The 21,230-nt window shown below is 33.7% G+C and overlaps 2 protein-coding genes across 2 annotated transcripts; one reads left to right on the forward strand and one right to left on the reverse strand.

The window, feature by feature from the left end:
• Positions 1–1,180: 1,180 nt before the first annotated feature.
• LOC109176139 (zinc finger CCCH domain-containing protein 34-like) lies at positions 1,181–6,377 on the forward strand. Its single transcript, XM_019325579.1, has 7 exons — positions 1,181–1,755; positions 1,841–1,986; positions 2,256–2,321; positions 3,731–3,850; positions 3,957–4,295; positions 4,819–5,133; positions 5,282–6,377. The coding sequence occupies exons 1-7, from the start codon at positions 1,662–1,664 to the stop codon at positions 5,669–5,671; spliced, it is 1,470 nt and encodes a 489-aa protein (XP_019181124.1). The 5' UTR covers positions 1,181–1,661; the 3' UTR covers positions 5,672–6,377.
• Positions 6,378–9,970: 3,593 nt separating this feature from the next.
• LOC109175382 (ethylene-responsive transcription factor ERF086-like) lies at positions 9,971–10,891 on the reverse strand. The gene has a single exon (XM_019324645.1). The coding sequence runs from the start codon at positions 10,889–10,891 to the stop codon at positions 9,971–9,973; it is 921 nt and encodes a 306-aa protein (XP_019180190.1).
• Between the last annotated feature and the right edge of the window lie 10,339 nt (positions 10,892–21,230).

Below are 21,230 nucleotides of genomic sequence, written 5' to 3' on the forward strand. Positions count from 1 at the left end.
ATGACCTATTGTCATATTCTAATTTACCCACTAGTTTCTCTACATCCTTGATATTCGGCAAATCATATCATGAACCCATGTACGTAAAAAATAATATTATAAGTACATACAAGTAATATTTTAGGTACATAACAATGACACAAACAATAATAACTCTATGTTCTTATAATAGTGAATTTATATATCTATAATAGTAAATTTTGTCTTACAAATTATTTTTATAAAACAAATTTATATATATTAAAGTAATGTCTTTATGTACCTGTATATTTATTTTTAAAACATTGAAAAAATATGAATATGTGACATATAAAAAATATTAATTAGAATTTTTTTAAAAGAATTTCAAAGTTTTTTTTTAATGATATATTTTGATACATTAATTTTATTTGTAAATAAGTTTACAAATAAAAAATTTATGATGGTAAAATTTTGAGACTAAGATCCTACTTGCAAAGTGGATCATGGTCTATGAAATAAATACACTTGTAATTCAAACTCACCTTCAAAATATAATATAAAAATAATATAATATTAACAACATTTTAATTTGTTAAAGACCTTGTGATCAAACGATAAACTCTTTCAAATGGAAGGTCAAAAGTTTGAACTTACTAAAAAAACAATATTTTACCGGGCGTTTGGTTGGAGGGGGAATTACATGGGAAAGGAATTGCAATTCCATGGGAGATGAATTACTAAGAATAAAGTGAGAATTTAAATTATAGTGTTTGGTTTACAGGAATAGAATTACATTTGAGCATATAAGTATGACATTTGCGCATATAAGTACTACATTTGTATGTTGATCTGACCGACCCAACCCATTATACAGATAAAGATCTGTGAGACAGTCTCACACAAGTGTTTTATGCAATTTTTTGTTGTTAGTAAATTTATTATGAGTAAAGATTTTCTAAACTTTAAAATCCTTGCCTTTGGGGAGCCAAATTGGTCTGACTGTCTGTGTAGTCCTTTACTGATTATGATTACAAGGTAGGATTTACTCAATGCACAATCTTAAATAGTAATGACGAGTTTCTGTTGTCATTCAAAAAAAAAAAAAAATTCACCTTCATCTTATTTATATTTATCAATATAAGTGAATTTCTTAGATTTAAAAAATGAATTTGGACCAAAACATTCTTTTCCATCATCTCAATTCTCAAATCTGAATTTCAGAATGAAAATATAAAATAGGGAGCAGAGAAAAATGGGAGAAAAACCCCGACTCCCTTTTCCAAAAGTGAGAGATCACAACGACTTTGACACTACCACCCCTCCCCCCTCCCCCTCGCTCACAACAAGGTAAAGCCTAAAGGGTCTGCCAAAGAGAAGAGAAAGAGAATTCACAGAGAGAGAGAGAAGAGATACACACTCTGGGTGTGAGATATATAGAGAGAGAAAGGCACCACTTCAGAACCCTCTTTCAGTTTCTCTCTCTAAAAGCCACCAAACTCCCACCTGGCGAATTGATCAACCCCATTCCCGAGCTCTACGACCACACCCACACTCACTCTCTTTCTTACTCTGTCTACAGATGCATATTAGATATATATAAACCGTACATATATTCGTATATAGCATAGTTATATAGGGGTGTTATTATATCATATATAAATATTGTGTATAGGTGTTTATATAGAACAGGGAGAGAAAACATGGAGAGGTACAGTGGGACCCAGGTAATGGAGGGAGCACCAGTGGATCCGGTGGCGGAATGGACGACGCCTGTCGGCGAGACGGGGCTCGAAGGTCAGTTGCATTTCAATTTCTTGTAAATTTCGCAGGGAAAAAAAAATTGTGGAGTGGGGATTGAGTGGTTCAACTGTGAATGCAGAGCCCATGTGGCGGTTGTCGCTCGGCGGTGGGACCGAATCGTACCCGGAGCGGCCCAACGAGGCCGATTGTATGTATTACTTGAAGACTGGCTTCTGTGGCTATGGCGCGCGTTGTCGGTTCAATCATCCCCGGGACCGTAATTTGGTAAAGATTCTTGCCGAAATTTGAAATTTTTCCGGGTAAAAATTCAATTTTTAGGGTTTCTGTTGTGTAATTGTTATGATCACCAATTCGAAGGCATAATTGGTTTGATCTTGTGGTCGGGTTGTGTTTTAATTGGTGTTTCTGCATAGATTTGATTATAATTAGTGTTAAGATGGATTCTTTCCTTTTGGAGTATCTTCTTAAAATTTTGGGTAAAAATGGGAAGTTTTGGCATGCGCTGACTGGATTTGATTGTTCCACTGATTTAGGCTGTGAGAGCTATGAGGCCTACTGGAGGGGAGTACCCAGAAAGAGTGGGTCAACCTGTTTGCCAGGTAAAACTCCTTAAATGCCTGCTATAAGCTGTGGAATTGTTGTGCTTGTTGAATGATTGAGCAATGTAGAATGTGGAGTTGGAGGATATTTATTCTCTTCTAATGTTTGTTGTTGGCTCTAGAAGATTTGAGCTTCTGCTCTGCCTATCTGCATTCATCTTCTTTCCTTCTAGAGACATTGTACGTAAATGGGAACTTATTGGTTTTTGGTAACTGTTGTTGTATTGGTTGTACTGTAGAAAGTTGGAACTATACTTTGTATGTTACTTCTGGATGCTGTGCTAGAAGGTTTAAGCTTCTCCTCTTCTTTTCTTGAATTCATCTTTTTCCTTCTTTTCAAGATTTCATCTGTAGATGGAAGCTTACTCCCTTAGTATCTGATCAAGTATTGATGTTTCTTATTGAACTGCACTTTGTATGATATTTTTAAATGCTTCATTTAAGAAGATGTGTGTTGCTAGCTTTCTGGTACATTGTGGGTTTTCTGCTTCTCTTCTTCATGCTTATTAGAAAGTGTTAACTCCTTCCCTGATAGATGTGAATGTGCATAGTTTTCCTGTCTGGATCTTTGGATTGGAAATTCTTAATGTTGAACTATGAATTCAAGTCTTCATTTGAATGCTTCTGCCTTTAAAAAAAAAAAATAATAATTGGTGGTGGAAAGTTCCCTTGCCCCTTGGTAGAATATGGTATGGATTCTAATCGTACAATTATTTTAAGGGCACTATAAATTCATCCTTTTCTAGTTTTTGGTAGATTATTGGTGGAAATGTTAAGTAAATACTGTCATATTATTGGTGTTTTTTCTGGGTCGTAATGTCTCTAAGTTCTCCTTTTGATCTAAATAACACTTTTCTACTTTCTTATATGATTGTCTTTCAGTTTATTTATTGGAGGAAGTCCAAACATTCTTGCTTCTTGTCCTTAAGTTTTCTTCTGAATCACTATTGAACATTTTGAACTTCCATTTACATATTATTATATACAATAAAATAGTACTGGAGGTTTGTCGGAATATTATTCATTTTCTTGTTCTGTGCAAATGTTGTACAGAAGTTTGTGTCTATACTTACTATGGCGTACTGATGATTTCTCTTTTCTGAAATTTTTTTTCATCATCTAAACTTGGATCATACTTAAAATTGTTGTTATAGAAATTGTAAATCTGACTGGTTGAACTTAATTTCTCTGTTCATTATCTATTCTAGAATCATGAATTCTTGATGTTGTACACAATGAATTGTCTTGAATGTATATACTATACACATTCTTGCTTTTCAGTTCTATCACTTACTGAAGAGACTTCTGCATACTTGTGATTAGAATGTTTCTGATTAGAATATTTCTTTATTGCCTCTAATATTTGGATTCCTGAATACTTGTGATTTTCTCTAAATTTGAATTTGTAGTACTATATGAGGACGGGGATGTGTAAATTTGGTGCTTCTTGCAAGTATCACCACCCAAGACAGGGAGGTGGATCTCAAGCCCCGGTGGCATTGAATGTTTATGGATACCCATTGCGGCCGGTCTGCTTACTTACAGTTTCTAATTTTTTTAAATTTTTAGTATGGCTATTATGATGCCTGCTTTTTTAAGTATGTGGTGAATTGGCTTATAAAGTTCTTATAACAGGGTGAAAAGGAATGTTCATACTATGTAAAAACAGGGCATTGCAAGTTTGGGGTCACCTGTAAATTTCATCATCCTCCACCGGTTGGTGAACAAATGCCATTACCAACTGCTGGACCGGGACCTTTGCTTCCACCAACACCTGTTGCTGCACCTGGGATTTTTCCAACCGTGCAGTCTCCCTCTGTTCAATCCTCTCAGCAGTACGGTGTAATGCCTGGCAACTGGCCGATTTCAAGGCCTGGGCTGCTTCCCCCCGGGTCATATATCCCGGGAACATATAGTCCTATGCTGATTCCCCCCGGGATGGTTGCAGTTCCAGGGGGTTGGACCCCATACCCGGTAGACATTTATAACTTTATACTATTTATGTTGTTGAATTAGAGTTTTTTTTTTTTAATTTTGGTCAGGCCATGAGGTGTCCTAAGCAGGCCCTAACTGTAGGAGACACTTTAAGCCCGTACCGTACTCAGACTAATCCCCATTCGCACCGAGCCGGCCCAATTAAGGGGCAAAGTGTTGGCCAGATTGGTTTTTCCATACTAGAGGGTGTTCGAACTCCCAAGCTCTCTTAAGCGATGAGAGTGCACGGCCACCCACACCAACCAAACTGGTTGTTGAATTAGAGTTTTTTTTTTGGTTAGGCCATGAGGTGTCCTAAGCAGGCCGTAACTGTAGGAGGCACCTTTAAGCCCATACCATACTCGGACTAATTTTTTCATACAAGAAGGGGTTCGAACTCCCGACCTCTCTTAAGGGATGAGAGTGCACGGCCACTCACACCAACCAAACTAGTTGTTGAATTAGAGTTTACTTGCTACTACCTCATAAACCTCATCTTTATGATATAAATTCTGTCACATAGGGACCTGTTAATCCCGTTGCCTCCCCAAGTACCCAACCTGCTGGACCTGGACCAGTATATGGCTTAACACAATTAGCTCCTCCAGCACCTGCCTATTCTGGAGCATACATGTCAGTTGGTTCTTCTGCTGGTCCTTCGGGAGGCAACCAGAAAGAACATGCGTATCCTCAAAGGCCCGGGCTGCCAGAATGTCAACACTACATGAAAACTGGGGAGTGTAAATTTGGATCTTCATGTAGATACCATCATCCACCAGAATTCAGTGAGACAAAGACAAATTTTCTGCTTAGTCCGATGGGTCTTCCTCTACGCCCGGTAAAGCATCTCAATATGCAGTCTGATCAATAAATGCAACTACTAATACTGATCAACTACTACATACTCTAGTCCTATGTACATTTGCTTTTATCTTTGTTGAATTCTCTAATGATTGATTTTGCTTCTAACTTTTCATTGTTTTAAGGGTGCACCGATATGCTCTCACTATGCTCAAAATGGGATATGTAAATTCGGTCCTTCCTGCAAGTTTGACCATCCGATGGGAGCGCTTAGTTATAGTCCATCTGCATCTTCGCTTGCTGATATGCCTGTTGCACCATACCCGGTTGGATCTTCAATTGGAACTCTGGCTCCATCATCGTCATCTTCAGACTTGAGGCCGGAACTTATTTCGGGATCCGGGAGCGAGGCATTCTCTACCCAGACGTCTTCCATGAGCACTTCAAGTGGTGCGGTTGGTTCGATATTTTCGAACACTGGTCCTGCTTCCCACTCGGGCGTTCAACCGTCCGGGCAGAGTTCGAGTGGAAGTGGTAGCACAGGCCACGGAGGTGAGGTTCACTCATCGAGCTAAAACGATTGAGTGATTTTCGTTTTTTCGTTGCTCAATGACCATGAAGTAGCGTTAAATTTTTGGTGCTAGTCAATCATTTCTAGGAAGCTTCTTCTCTTGGTCATCATAGTTCACACGTAGTAGCTCTGTTCTTCATCTGTGTGTTCATAAAATCATTATATCTGGCAAATTTTCCATATCGAATAAGTGGAAGTTCTAGAAGATCCATCCATCAACCCGCAATATAGTCCTCCCTCTCTGTAGCTAGCTTTTGAATAACAACACCCGCCTTCCATTTAGGAGAATTTGCTTCCATTCCAAAATTTTGGACCTTGTTGTGCCTTCCTGCCTATTTATGTTGTAGTCTTTGTTCGGAACAAGAAACAAACGATTGTTCCTACACCATTGCCCTTTTGAAAATTGACTCTCTTCCCGTCTATCTAGTCCTTTTTGAAATCGGGACTCGGGAGCAAGCTTCCATCTTGACATTCTACTTAATTTTAAAGTCTCCTTGTTCGTTCCCCCTTTTTGGCTGGGGCATTGTTGTGGCAGATGAAAACTGCGAGGCAATTAAATGCCGCCGTTTATGGATAAGATCCATACTTATGTTGTGTATGTATGTGAATTTCTTTGGCAACTTGATAAATGTTATCACGGTATACAACAGATTTATCGAAAACCTTGAACTTTGTAATAAATGCTTCTTGTTTTCTCCCGCTTATCGTTATATGCTTCTCATGATTATTGCTTTATGGTGCTGTGAACGTTGATCGTTGAGTTAGGAAAGGTCAATGCTTCTCTAAGATTTTGTTTACTTTTCCCGTTATAGCATATAGTTGATGCAAAAGAATTTGCCAATTTGCTTATGTTTTTTCCAACATGTTTGATCATCCTTAAGTTTAGTGGTTGTTTTGGCTTAGGAATAGTGTTTGGTTCATTTTTTTGGGGTTACATTTCTGAAGATTTTGTTCCTTCTAAATTCTTAGATAATGGGAAATTTTAAGAATGTAAAATTACTTTAAAATGTTCTTTGTTACATTGGGGCTGTCTTTTCTATTTTTTGTATTCCGAAATTGATTCTTTTTGTGTAGGTAATAGGAAATACTGGTAAATTACAAGTTTTTGGTAGCCATAATCTGTTCTTTAATATTTTCTCTATATTATTTTATTTGTTTTATTAAAGGGGAGTGTTGGGTTTGGTTCTCGGAATTATTCTGCCATGGAATGGTATTTTTATAAGTATGTATTTATTTTCTTTTTCTAATTTTTCTTATTTTTAGGAATATTATTTTTAGGGCAAAAATTTGTGTGAGAGCGTCTCACGTATTCGTATCCGTGTCCATGACACAAGTCGGGTCAATATGAAAGTGTAATATTAATAATAAATAAAGTGTTTGTTAGTAAGGAAAATTGTAATATTTTAAAGAAATATGTAATACTTTTACATTTTGATTTAAAAATATTACATTTTTTTCCTTATATGTAGTAAATGTTTTATTTCTGATTAGTATTACGTTTTTCAATATACGTATTATATTTTTATATTACTTGTTGCACGAATAAGGATTTGTGACCGTGTCACAGAAAAGTCACTCTATTTTCAGGGATAAGCCCTTGGTATTTTAGAATTTACATCATTTTTTGAGTTTATAGAAATAACTTTTCGTTAACAATTAAATTTTTCTTATTTAATTATAACTTAAGAAGTATTTTAAGGTGCTGACTGCACTTGGTATCATAATGCATTTTATACATTATTGTACCAAGTATTATTGGAAATCATTACTAATAGGCAAAATCTCATATGAAACCATTTCATGGATATTTATTTGTGAGAAGTGTTGAGTTTTTCATAAGTATTATAGTGTTTCTCATAAGTAACATTTCAATCCTTAAATATTATATTTTGATTTAAAAGTATTATAGTTTTATTCAAAAGTATTATATTTTTTCTTATAAAAATTTGTCAAATAGGTCACTGAACTTTCACACATTGTGTAATTGAACTATTGAACAAAAAAAAAAGTGTAATTGGACCATTAAAAACACAAAAATTGTGCAAATATTATTTTTTACTGGTTACTTTCAAGTTTCCTTTAAATATGATGTGATAATGTTAAATTATATATACAAAATTATTTTAATTATTATTTTTTAAAATTAAAAGAAAAAAAACAATTAAAAAATAAAGAAATAATAGCATTGAAATGTAACAGTTAACAACAAAGATTAGTGGTTAACAACTGAAAATTTTTTGGATTGTTATTCAGTTGTTAACAACTGAAATTTTTTTGGATTGTTATTCCTTCCTCAAAAAAGAAATAATAGCATTGAAATAATAACTGTTAAATTTCAATGCTATTATTTCTTTTTAAAAAATTGTTTTTTCTTTAATTTTTAAAAATAATAATTAAAATAATTTTTTATTTTATATATAATAATTTGACATTATGACATCATATTTAAGAAAAATTTGAAAATGCTATAATAGTTAAGGACTATAAGCGAAATTTTGCTCAAAAATAAATTAAAATTTTAACAAGTCATCATTTATCCGTGCAAATTTAGATTTATGTAGTGAAAACCTACATGAAAAACAATGAGAATTGCATAAATTTTCAAAGTTGAGGTGTTTAATTAAACTTTTCTTTTAATTCGAAACGGTTAGTTGTATACTATAGAAACTATATAATATTTTTGCCAATAAATAAATATTTATAATGGATATTTAAATTCTCCCGGATTTTCCGAGAGTAGAATAAACTAGTGGACAAGCTGGCAAAAAATTGACACAAAAGGTGATATGGGTATTTTTGTATTTTTATTTATTATTATTTCATTTCTATTTTTGTACTGAATAGAAATTTTGAAGTTTTTATTCTTTTAACAAATGAGATACTGGAATTGAATGAAACATATATGCCGTAAGGGGGAGGTTAAAAATTGAAAGAAAATATAATAAAATATATTTTTTTTTATTGTTCTCGTTTAAAAAGTGGGTGTCACATCTAATTGGCATTAAAAATTGGGACGGAGGTGGTATGTTGTTTATATTAAATTATTAAATAAAAATAGTAGTAGATCGAGCTAGTGATGTTGACAAAGAAATCTTGGAGCTACGTCATCTTTATCGTACGTTGAATTGGTCCTGCCCAAAACCAATGCTTGAGAGCTCCTGGGATTGTGTCTCCCTGTTTAATGTAATCACACTAATCTATATATGCTTTCAATTCTCATTTTATTTTAAACCTCATAATAACATTTAAAATGGAATGAAAATTTTTGTCACTTTTTTTTTTTTTAATAACATAATAAATTTCTTGAGTTTGTTAGACTATATCACGGACTAAACCTATTTCTAGTTTCTCGTAAAGAGATAAATTAAGCCAGAAACGAGGTTAATCCAAATAAATACAAAGTTGATCGAGCTAGAGGGATTGAAGGAAGCATGATCAAATTATGGCATACTTTATTTTTGTGAAGGTGAAGGAAGAATTATCAAACTATATATGTCATATTTTTCATGAAGGTAATAGAGGCCTATATTTGACTAATTTAGGACCATTTTAAATAAGTTGTTTGAAAGTCTTGAAAATTAACTTCTTTGCAACGGGAGAGATAGGGGCATTTTATTATTATTATTATTATTATTATTATTATTATTATTATTATTATTATTATTATTATTATTAATTTGATCATAATTTCCTTAATTAGGGTATCACTTCGATGGCTCTCCCAAATGGGAGGTCATGGGTTCGATCGTCAGTGGGGCGGTATTGACTCTGCTTCAAGAGTAGTTATGAACATATACTACATCCTAACAGAGTTAATAGTACTAAAAAACATGGTATCACTTCGATTTTGTTTAGTTAGGCTGTCTTTCTTTGATTTGTTTGGTATGGAATGGAATGAAAATACAATATTGTTCACGCGAATTTAACTCATTGGTTCAAGCACTATTTGAGACAAAAGACCAAAACTCAACAACTATTATGTGACAAGAGACCAAAACTCAACAACGATTATGTCCAAAGCAACAATTCCCTTAGCTTGTGTACACTGACATTTGATTTTGTTGAGCTGGGGTTGAGAATTCAACTTTTTGGGGCAAGAAAATACAATAGTGGCCTGGTTGACAATATAATTAAGCAATTAAGTTACATCCCAAAATGAAAGAAATTGAAATGGATTTCCATGCACTAAGCTAATTAACACCAATAATACTAATGATCTCATTAGGATATATAGGAAATGGATACTTGAGATTCTTTCTTCCATGCATATATCAACACTGAAACACCCCTGATCTGATCTATCTTAGAAAAGATTAGAGTAGCCAAAATCAGGCAAAAGAAACGAGAATCTCGGCGACGACGATGAAGCTCCTCCACCCATCATCATCAATCCATCAAAGCTCGACGACGGCGGCGACGATGAACTCCCCATGCATGCATTTCCCACCTCCACTATTGTGCGGTTATTATCGCTGTTATTGGTGGCGGTAATCATCGCCTCCAGCTCCCATGGCTGCTCGTCTTCCCACCAGAATCTCTCGCCAATTATCCCATCATAGCACGACGGCGGGTTTCCGCGTAAATCCGCCGCCGTTTGACTGCTGTCGTCGTTTTCCTTCTCTGTCGGAATAATAATGGCGTTCTTGGTGGTTTCTTGGGAAGGAGGGTTCAAGCAGCTATGCGGCACCACACAATCCAAGTACCCAGAATTCTCTTCGTTATTAGAGAAAAAGAAAGGGTTTTTTTCAGTGTCATTTAGGGATAATAATGGAGAATTTTGAGGTTTGTTAACTGGTGATGAGTCGTTGAAATTAGGGTTTTGCAGGGGAGGAGGAGGAGGAGGAGGAGAATTAGGGAATAATAAGGTTTTGGTGGTGGTGGTGAAGTCGTGAGAGTAGATGAAGTTGGTTCTTGTTTGGGTGCCCTTCATGGAAAGGGCAGCCCTATCATAGGCCAAGGCTGCTTCTTGAGCAGTGTCGAAGGTCCCAAGCCAATGCCTCTCCTTGGTGAGGGGGTCTCGGATTTCGGCGGCGTATCGGCCCCAAGGCCGCCGCCGGACACCCAGGAACCGCCCTGGCTCCGCCGCCGCCTGTCTGCGGCGGCCACGCTTCTCGCTGGGCTGAGACAACAGGGAGGTGTTGCGTTGGAGCCAAGTGTATCCGGTGGGTGTACGGATGGGCTCAAACAGGCTGAATGGATGCTCTGATGATGAAGAAGAAGACATTATTGTAGTAATTAGAAATCAATGCAAAATTATTGAATATATAATAAATATAAATAAATTGGTATAGGATTTTTTTTTTTTTTTTTTTTTTTTTTTTTTTTGGATGGGATTTTGTTGAATGAATGTAGAGGGGAAAAGCAAGAGAGTAAGATGAGAAGTGATGAGAAAGAATGAAGGGTGAGGCATGGATTTTAAAGACTGTGATGAAGAAGGGGAATGGACAGTCAAGTTGTCATTCATTGATAGACTTCCCCTTTTTTCTTCTCCAACCACTTTTAAATATAATCTTTCTTGAAAAGTGAATAATATTTTAGTGCCTTTTTCTATTGCTATATATAGTTTTAACTAAAATAATAATAATAATAATAATAATAATAATAATAATAATAATAATAATAATAATAATAATAATAATAAAACTCTTGGCGGCGTCACTGTGGGGATTATGCTCAGTCGACAAATCCCTTGTGTGCATTGGCATCTGCTGTGACATTGAATCACCGTGATTTACATCCTCCCAAATGCTCTATCGCGTCTAGGTGTGGGCCCATTGGGGTTGGTGATTCAACCTTTTGGGAGAAGTTCTAAGAGCACGGCCATTGGTGGTTATTTTAGAGTTCTTAGTACAATATTCAATGATGACATGGAGGAAAGAAAGTGTATGAGAGAAAAAAATGGGAAGCATATGCAAATGAAGAGATATTTCAGAAAGTGGGACCCACTAAACAAAAAAAATCCCCCCCGCCTAAGTTGTGTGAGGCTCACTACTGCGCCCAGTGAGCGCGTGGCCAGTTGGCGCGCCTGACAATTGTTTTTACATATATATATATATATATATATATATATATATATATATATATATATATATATATTTTTTTTTTTTTTTTTTTTTAAATCAGTTTTTGCTTTATTTTTTTTTTATTTTTTCTCTCATTCTCACATTCTCTTTCCTAATCACACTTACAAAACCTCCTTAAAAATTACAACGAGAATCAACTATTGTGGATTCTCTAAGTAGAAAAGGTTAATTTCGAGGATCGTACTTTTTATCTTTCAATTACTTAGCTTTCAAGTTATCAATCTAGTTTTTTCTTTCAATTTTTCTTTTTACAAATTTAATTATTTAATCATTAACTGATTGTAAATTCAGTCATTCAACTAATTGAGAGACTAAGATTAGTTTGGTCAAAGTCTCCATTGACTCTTCAGGTTTTCAGTGGGGTGCAAATCCTAGACAACGGCAAAAAGGAAGGCTAAACATTGATTGGACAATCACTACTTGAGCTATCTCGGCGGGTATGGTCACAATTTATTCTTTATTTTCTCATAAGATAGACTCTAAATACAAAAGGAACTTTTAATCTCAATTAGTCAAGAGATTGCATTTACAACTCATTTAATAAATATAGGACCAAATTTGTAAAAATTGAAAGAGATACACTAAGTTAACTTGAAACAATTAAAAGTGTGATTTTTCTCTATTATAAAGTTCTAACACATCATAAATTTCATTTTAGTAGTTAATAGGATTTCTCAATATTCTTTAAAAGAAAATAACTAATTTTCAATATAATTGTACTTCTTAGATCAGTACAAACTGTACAATTCCTATTAAAATAAAGTTCCTAGCTAGTTTAGATATCATATTGCAAAAAATTCTTAAATTTCTATAACCACATTTTTTGGGTTTATTAATAAGTAGCCTAGCTTTTTCCGAGCTAAAGTTATTGGTCGAAATGTTTTTTTTACCTTTCTTTTACTGTTTATATTTATTATATAAGTACCAATTAACTCGAATGTAATGATTGCTTGTAATTGAAGAGTTAATTTTAATTTATTTTCCTCAATTATTATTATTATTATTTTTAATTATCAACTTCAAACTCAATAAGAATTGGTCCTTAACTTTTGAAAATTTGTGACTTTTACCTAGTCATGTAAAAAATTTAATGTTAAATTCGCAATGTTGAAAAAATTCGCTAGGCGCCCTCTAGACATCTGGGGACCGCCTAGGGCGCCTAGGAGACCGATCGCCTATCGCTAGGCGCCTAGGCGCGATTTTTGCAACACTGTAAATTCGGCCATCGAGAGGTTAAAAGTATGTGGTAATCTTTCAAAACGTTTTGATACCAAATCTTATTAATTTTGAAGTTGAGTAAAAGCGAAGACTAAAATACACTCTTACTAAGAAAGTTCGATCGAGTTAATTTTTATGTTATTGGGACAACTCTAGCCAAATTGATATTTAATAATCACAAGATTTTAACTTCGACTACTCCTCGTGGAAGATGTCTATTGGCCTACTTGATTTGAATCGGTCAATTATGGACAACCTAGACTGATTTACCTCTTTTACTAACCAAGGTTGCAAGACGGAGTTCACTCCGAGTGCACCTTCGAGTAGCCCGTAACTACTACCTTTCATAAATCAAAGTTAATTTTAGTTGCAATTAAAATAATATACTAAATCTTAATTAAATTGAAATAGACTAATAGCGTTGAAAACTTTATCAATGTTGAAAGAGTGGAACAAAAGTAGTAGGAATTGAAGAACATATATATATAATTAATCGGAAATAGAGAATAAGGACATAGATTTTTGGCTGCATATTTCTAGGAAGTCTCAAACATTTGAATTTGGGTGTAACATTTGTTGATGATATGATAATGTACACACACATGTTTTTTCCGGATTCTATGCAAAATAAATCCACCAAGTATTCTTATCTTGTTGTCTTGTTGTAGATGATTTTTAAGGGAGGGGTTATAGGACAATTACTACTTGCCAAATTGGTTCTTCTTGTGATTATTAAAATTTAGTACAATAATTAGAGGTGGGCTAGTTTTTACTATTCAATAATGTTATTATAAAAGAAACTAGTTAAATATCGCAAATTATGCGATTCAATAAATGAATAATGAAAAATGTAGTAAAATTATAAAGAGATATGACTAATAGAAATAATTAATATATCTAGAACAATAAAAAAAAATACAAAATTGAAAAGATTTTTGAATATATAAGAAAGTGAATATAATGTATAAATTATTACATTTAACAATATTATTTACCATTTAGAGATAGGGGAGACAAGTGTTATTATGGCCCTGTTTGGTAAAAAATTGGCCTATAGACCAATTTTGGCTTATTTGACCAATATTAATTGTTTGATTTAGTTAAAATATCAATATAAATGTTTGGTTAATTAGCTTTTTGCAACTCCAAAAGGCTAAAATTCAAAAAGCTACTCCAAGCAACTTTTTCAATTAGCTTTTTAAGGAAAAAAAATTATACCAAATAGCTATCAGCTAACAGCTAATTTACCAAACACTTTTCTACAATCAGCTAGTGTTATCACCTATTTATACCTCTAATTAACACAATCAGCTAACAACTAACAGCCATTTTACCAAACAGGGCCATAGGCAAAAAACATGAGAAATTTGACTGCGGTTTGGTATAAGTAGACTATGTTTGGTAGAGCTTATTTTAGAGCTTAGTTTATAACTTATTTTAATATGCTTCTGTTTGGTAAAAAACGTGAGAAGTTTAAAATAATAGGTTATTTAGATAGCGTTTCAAAATAAGTTCATGACTTTTTACTCCGTAATTTTTTTTATATCTTTATTAATTTACAAAAATTACATCATCTACCCTTCATTAATCAAAATCCTAATATTTTAGTTTATCCTTTTATGTCTTTTTACACCTATAAGCTAATTCAACAATTAATTTTATCAAACACTTCAATTTTAATTAGTTAGCTTATTAGCTACTAGATTTTCAGTTTTTAGTTTTTAGATAGACGTGTCAAACAAAGTCTAAAAAAATTAATCAAATATCGTGCATTATGTGATTAAATAAATGGCTAATGAGAAAATAAATTAGTAAAATTATAAAGATATATAAACAATAAAAATAATCAGTACATCAAGAACAAAGAAAAAAAATGTTAAATCAAAAATAATTTGTAAATATACAAGAAATAAGCACAATAATGTACAAGTTTTTATAGTTAATTTAACCATGTTACTCTGTATTTAATTAGCACGCGTTAACAACTTAGAGGTTAAAAAAATTGAAGAAAGGTAAAATCATAAAAGTTTGTAAGTATACAAATTAAAATTAGTGAATGCAATGTAGATCGAATTTATTGTTGGGTTAGTTGTACTGTAAATGGAAGGTCGAGTCTAATATTCAGCTATCGAAACATGATATTAACTGTTACATTAGGATAAATAAATAAAGTTGTTGTTAGGAATAATCTATGTATAGATTTTGATGATGTTGACTAATTTATTTTAGAAACTTAGACTCCCCAAGCTTTTTCTTGTAATAACATTTAAGGTTAATTCTTGTATATACCAAAATTAGGACTTAGCAACTTTCTAAGTCTCAGTTTGTTAGTGATCTCACTGGTAGATGTTCAAGGTAGCCTCAAATAGTTGATTGCGTTCATTATCGGTAGACCAATTAGGATTCTTATCATCATTTCACCCTTGTTTCATAAGAACTCATTGGTTCATCCCAGTAGACGAGAGCAGCAAACCTCGTCTCTGGTCAAGATATGTCAACAGTAGACCCCAAATTCATATGTTTAGGTCGTTTAGTAGATGTTTTATCATATGACCTTAGCTAAAAATCTCATAAGTACTTAGGCAGGACTTGATGAATTGTTGCAATAGTTTCAAGGTCCATCGGTAGACGTACGATGTACGATGGATGTTACTTATCCTTTTGTGATAAGAGTTGTTGGGCACACTCTCCAAGGACACCTAACAACAAGATATCATATGACAACAGGCAAACATGTTTTTTCGACCTGCACCAATTAGAAATATTTCTTTCACTCAAAAAGAAATGAATTTTACCCACTGGTCAATGGCATGCGGTGAAAAAGGAGGGAATGATAGCTTTTGGACACCTACCATTTCAGAATGTGCTAACGGGAAGATTTTATAAACCTTCATATTTCCCAAAACCTTAAGCTTTATATAAGTCTAAGACAAAATTTTATGCTCTAAATATATGTTCTAGTTTTTTTTAATATTTTATATTGCATTGATATTTATATCTCACGAAATTAAACCAATTTAGTCAAATATCCATTAGAGCCATTTAGGGTAAGTTGTTAATCTTGGCATGCAAAGTTATTCAAGAGATCACATGAAATCATGAAGACAATAAGTGGAAGTTGTCACTAATAATAAGGAAGAAAAAGCAAATTGTCTATCTTGTCCAAAAGTGTCCACCAAAAGGCTAGAGTCAAAAAAGTGTAAAAGAAAAGTTTAAGGAACACATGGAATCCTTTAGTAATACAAATAATTAATAAAACCTATTTAAGTGGGGCAGTAATCCATTCCTTAAGCAGTTCAAACTGGATCCTTTTATCTTTTCCCCTCTTTCATTCATTTTAAATTTCACAACATCCTTGGGAATAACACAACCTTAATCATCACCCAAATGGGTCAACCCCTTTTTGTGTCTTTATTACCATTTCATTATTCCATAATGTTTGCCACTATTCTGTGCCCTCTCAATTGAGTTATTTACTTTTTTTTTTTATATATATTTAGAATTTATGAGGAACTAGTTATTAATTTTTTTTATTTTTTTTAAGTGTTAATCAAGAACTTATCACTACACCAAAAGTTATAGCTAGTAGCGAAAGTATAATCACTACTGGAAATTATGAAATTTTCGACCACTTGAAAGTGATCTTAAATCAAGTCGAAAGTCTTGTTCCGACCACTTTTGATATCCGGAAAAACCTTTGTTGTTATTTCCGACCACTTTTTGTTTTCAACTTGATTTAAGATTACTTTCAGGTGGTCGAAAATTCAATAATTTTCAATAGTGAATTTTATTTTCTTATATCGTCTTACATTTGGGTGTTAGACTTGGCCATACCGGCCTCTGCGGGCCCAACAATGAGATGGGAGGAGTATAATGCAACAATGACATAACATTGAGGAAAGCAGGAAATGATATCTGAGTTTAAAATGTGATGAATATAGCATGACAAGATCTCATGATGTTTTCTATTTGTTTCATAATAAGGTATGATGATTGGATCTCATGTTCCTATATAAATCCTAAAGGCTTGAGTGGCATCACAAAATCTTTGACTCCTTGATTATTGCACTAAGTATTTCAACAATTGAATTGATGATATGATAGAGAGATTCCATGACCACCGCCCTTTTTATATATACAATACAAACACATATGATGTTGCACTTTAGCATGCACCGTTCATTTGATTATATTTGCGTTCAAATTTATAAAGTTTGGGTAAAAGGTAAAAATGCAATAATAATAATTTACTGCAGTTTTGCATGCATACATTTTATTGATAAATTTCACACTTCGATTTAATTAATATACCTAGTGTGTATTGTGTCACTTGTTAGCGAGCTTCATAAAATTTGAAAAGTTTGAAGTAACCTTAGTTAAGTTGATCAGACTATTCGCTTGATAGTAATCATAAGATTACAAGTTTGACTCTAGTGGAAGTAGTTTATTGGCCTTCTTAGTTTCGAGCAATCTAAACTGGTTTACCTCATTGTGGTCCTTTAATTTGCCTACTAGGATCACAAGGTGAGGTTTATCCAATAGACAATCTCAGATAGTGACTGCGAGTTTCTCTCATTACTAAAAAAAAATGAAAAAATTTTAATTTTTACAATGTCAAATAGTTACTATTGACATCGGTGCTCACCGGACTCGATACAAATAGATATACATATATAGTTGTATTAGATATAATTAAGTATCCCACATGCTCTGTCGGGTCGGAGTGTGGGGGCCCTTAGAGTTGGGGATTCAGCCTTTTGGGGTAAGATATAATTAAGTATTTGTGACAATCATATCTACACTTTAAAATAATGAAAAATAATATATAATATGGAACACAAAACATTCTAGCCAGCATAAATTAATTAATGGAAAACTAAAATAAAATAGAAACGCTAAACTTTTTGTAATGACAAAACATATTTATTTGGTAAACAAAAAAAAAAAAAAAAAGAAAACATATTTATTTAGTTTGGGTCTTCCGGAATTTAGGGATAAAGCTCTAAGGACTTAAAGACTAGCTAAAAGATGAGGAGACTTAGAAAAACTTTGCAGTGATGAGGGCCATTTTTTCAGGTCTTTGACCAACCACAACCACAACCCTCCCTGATAATTTTCTTTCTTTTGGTTTTCTATTTCCTAAACATTTGATATATCATCAATATATAAATACTATACATTAAAGGAGTGTTTGATTTAGATTAGGTGTTGATGATTTTTTGGCCCAATCTCATCATAGAATTGGATAATTTTGGGGCATATATAGAATGTGAGAATGAGCAATAGTTATGCTGTGCAATCGAATGTACTATGCGCATGGTGCATACGATGCAAAACGACGTCGTTTTGACTAAAAACTCGCGTCTCACTTTAAAAAAAAAAAATCAGGTACGATTCTCGGCAATAGCATTATTGTGGATATATAGTTATGAATTTCTGAATATATAGTTATAAATTTGTAGATATATAGTTATGAATTTATGGATATTTAGTTCATTCATTGTGGATATTTAGTTCATTCATTGTAGATATTTACTTCATTCATTTACTGTGGATATATAGTTATAAATTTATGGATATATAGTTATAAATTTATGGATATATAGTTATGAATTTCTGGATATTTAGTTCATTCATTGTGGATTTTTACTTCATTCATTCATTCATTCATTGTGGATTTTTACTTCATTCATTCACTGTGGATATATAGTTATGAATTTCTGGATATATAGTTATGAATTTCTGGATATATAAAAATGCTATTGCCGGAAATTGAACCTGATTTCTTCTTTAGGTGGGACGCACGTTTTTTTTTTTAACTAAAACGGCGCCATTTTGCAACCGTATGCACCTTGCAAGGTGCATTCGGTTGCATAGCATAATTTGCGGAGAATGAGTGAGATGGAATTATATGATTGCTATGTTAGTACAAATCTTTAATAGATAATTGCAAGGTTAATGACAATTTTATTGGATCAAGTCCATCATAAACTAGATAATCAGAAATATTTAAGTAGTAATGAGTATAATAATTAAAAAATAAAATTTTGGGGGCAGCAGATATCATTAAAATTCGTAATAAAATAATAAATAATTGGGCCAAAAGGATGAGCCGGAGATATAAGTCTAGGTCTAACGATTGGGTTATTACAAGGTTTGAATAAAAGATGATTTTATCTTAAGAAAGAAGAGCCAAAGAAGAAGAGAGAAAAAAAAATCTCGAAGTCCAGATGATAAAGATGTTTGAAAATTAAACGTCAATGATTGATAAAGACATCCAATGATATTAGCCCTAGTAAACTAGAATTGACCGACAGAATAAATTCTACCATTATTTGAGAATGTGCACGGAATAAATTCCAGTCATGTGTTAAAATATTAATATTTGGATTACCTTTTGGGGTATTCCAATCCCTTACAGATTAGAAAGCATTAATCAAAATTAACAAATAACAAATGTAAAGCTGAGCAGACACTACATTAGTCAAATAAGATTGTCATGTAAAATCCGAACATCATCCCTCAATAGAACATGGGAATTTTGCTACTGTAATTGTCTCCATTAGAACTACGCACTTCTAAAAGTTGTTTGAGAATTGAGATAGGGAACAATTTGGAGCAACATGCAATGCATGGCTATGTGCGACATGTTAAGAACAATTGTAATCATTTTAAAATGGAGAAGATATACATTGTTCTAATAAAAGGAAAAAAAAAATAAATAAATCTCCCACTCGGAAGCAAGCAAAAGCTAGCTCAGCTCGATAAAAAATGTGTTAGCAAGAATCAAGCATGCGACCTTTAAATACGAGAGTCATGTTCTATTCATTTGGTCACCTCTTTAAAGTCATTTTATTTCCAACTTTTGATATATTTTATTGATAGTTGGTATTATTTATTTATTTATTTATTTATTTATTTTGCTTCTAAGGCTATTTGCAGCCTTAAAATACTTTTACTTTTAAAACTAAAGTTGATGGGGTGTGAACCCCGTGGGCTCGGGGCCCAAGAAAAAAAGAGATCAAGCCCAGAAGAAGAAGAGAAGCCCAAGAAGAAAATGGAGCAAGCCCAAAAATAGATATGGGTCAAACCGATGAGTCGGCTCGACCCAGGAGGTCAGCACGGGTAGGGGGTCGGTCTAACTAGCCGTTATTCTTACATTATCACCCTTAAAGTCCTATTTACTACCCCACCATTCCTAACCTCCCACTTATTACCCCATCTTATTACCCCATTATTATTATTATTCATAACCCCCTAATTATCACCCATCACTACCCTACTAAATGTCCAACGGACACTTTTGGGATGGGCTAGCTATAAAAAGGAGGGGAAGACAAGAAGAAAGGGGCAACTCACTCATACACACATGGGAGGACTCTCCCAAGCACTCTTCCTATACACTTAAAGACTACTATTACTCTCCCACAACCACTCTCCCAAGAAGGCCTCATTCCACAATATACCAAGAAGGCTTCATCACTCTTCCAAGCAAGAAGACTCCAAGAGAAGACTCCACCACCATTCCATCAAGAAGCACACTCCGTCTCTCAATGTACAAAAGTATAGCTCTCTCCCTACACAATATGTCCATACTCTATATACAAAATAGCCCTACAACATGTACAAAGATACCTACAAAATATATATATAGTGAATTCAGGCTTGGCACTGCCCAAAAAGGCCCGTGGTTTTCACCTTTCGGTTTCCACGTAAAAATCATCGAGTCATATTTCTTCTATTTTAGTAGCCTTATTATGAAAGGTGTATCCTCCAACCAAAGGTTGTGTTGGACCTCCTTGGGTCCGAAAACCCTAAAACCAACACTGGCGCCGTCTGTGGGGATCGTGACAAAAGGTCGCGTTTGCCTCTTTGTTTGAGCAATTTCGGAAAGCGTCCGCTACGGACGGAAGATTGAGAAGGTTCACGGAGTACCGTGGACCAAGAAGAGGACTAGAAGAGAATCAAACAAAGAAAACTGCGTATCGAGGTCTACGAGAGGTAACCATTATCATCTAAAATAGATGTAGTATTTAAATTAAAATGGTTGGCGAAGAGTGGTCGGTCCATCATACTGAGGGACTCGGCCGGGAGAATCAAGAAGTCGGGACGCCGAATAAATGATTCCCCCACCACGACCTTAACGGTAGACACCGTGGTCACAATTGTTTTTTTCCGTTTTTCTTTTGGTTATGCGAAAGACTTTGTTTATATTGAGAAAAGACTACCATCACAACAAGAAAATTGAGCCCGCCGACTCGA

The sequence above is a fragment of the Ipomoea nil genome, unplaced genomic scaffold (genome assembly GCF_001879475.1).
Source record: "Ipomoea nil cultivar Tokyo-kokei standard unplaced genomic scaffold, Asagao_1.1 scaffold0688, whole genome shotgun sequence".
Classification (NCBI taxonomy): domain Eukaryota; kingdom Viridiplantae; phylum Streptophyta; class Magnoliopsida; order Solanales; family Convolvulaceae; genus Ipomoea; species Ipomoea nil.

Bases quoted from the DNA above. Each gene is read 5' to 3' on its own strand.
- LOC109176139 (XM_019325579.1), top strand. From the start codon at position 1,662: ATGGAGAGGTACAGTGGGACCCAGGTAATGGAGGGAGCACCAGTGGAT. The intron at 1,987-2,255 runs GTAAAGATTCTT...CCACTGATTTAG, and splicing joins ATCCCCGGGACCGTAATTTG to GCTGTGAGAGCTATGAGGCC. The intron at 3,851-3,956 runs GTCTGCTTACTT...TTCTTATAACAG, and splicing joins ATGGATACCCATTGCGGCCG to GGTGAAAAGGAATGTTCATA.
- LOC109175382 (XM_019324645.1), bottom strand. From the start codon at position 10,891: ATGTCTTCTTCTTCATCATCAGAGCATCCATTCAGCCTGTTTGAGCCC.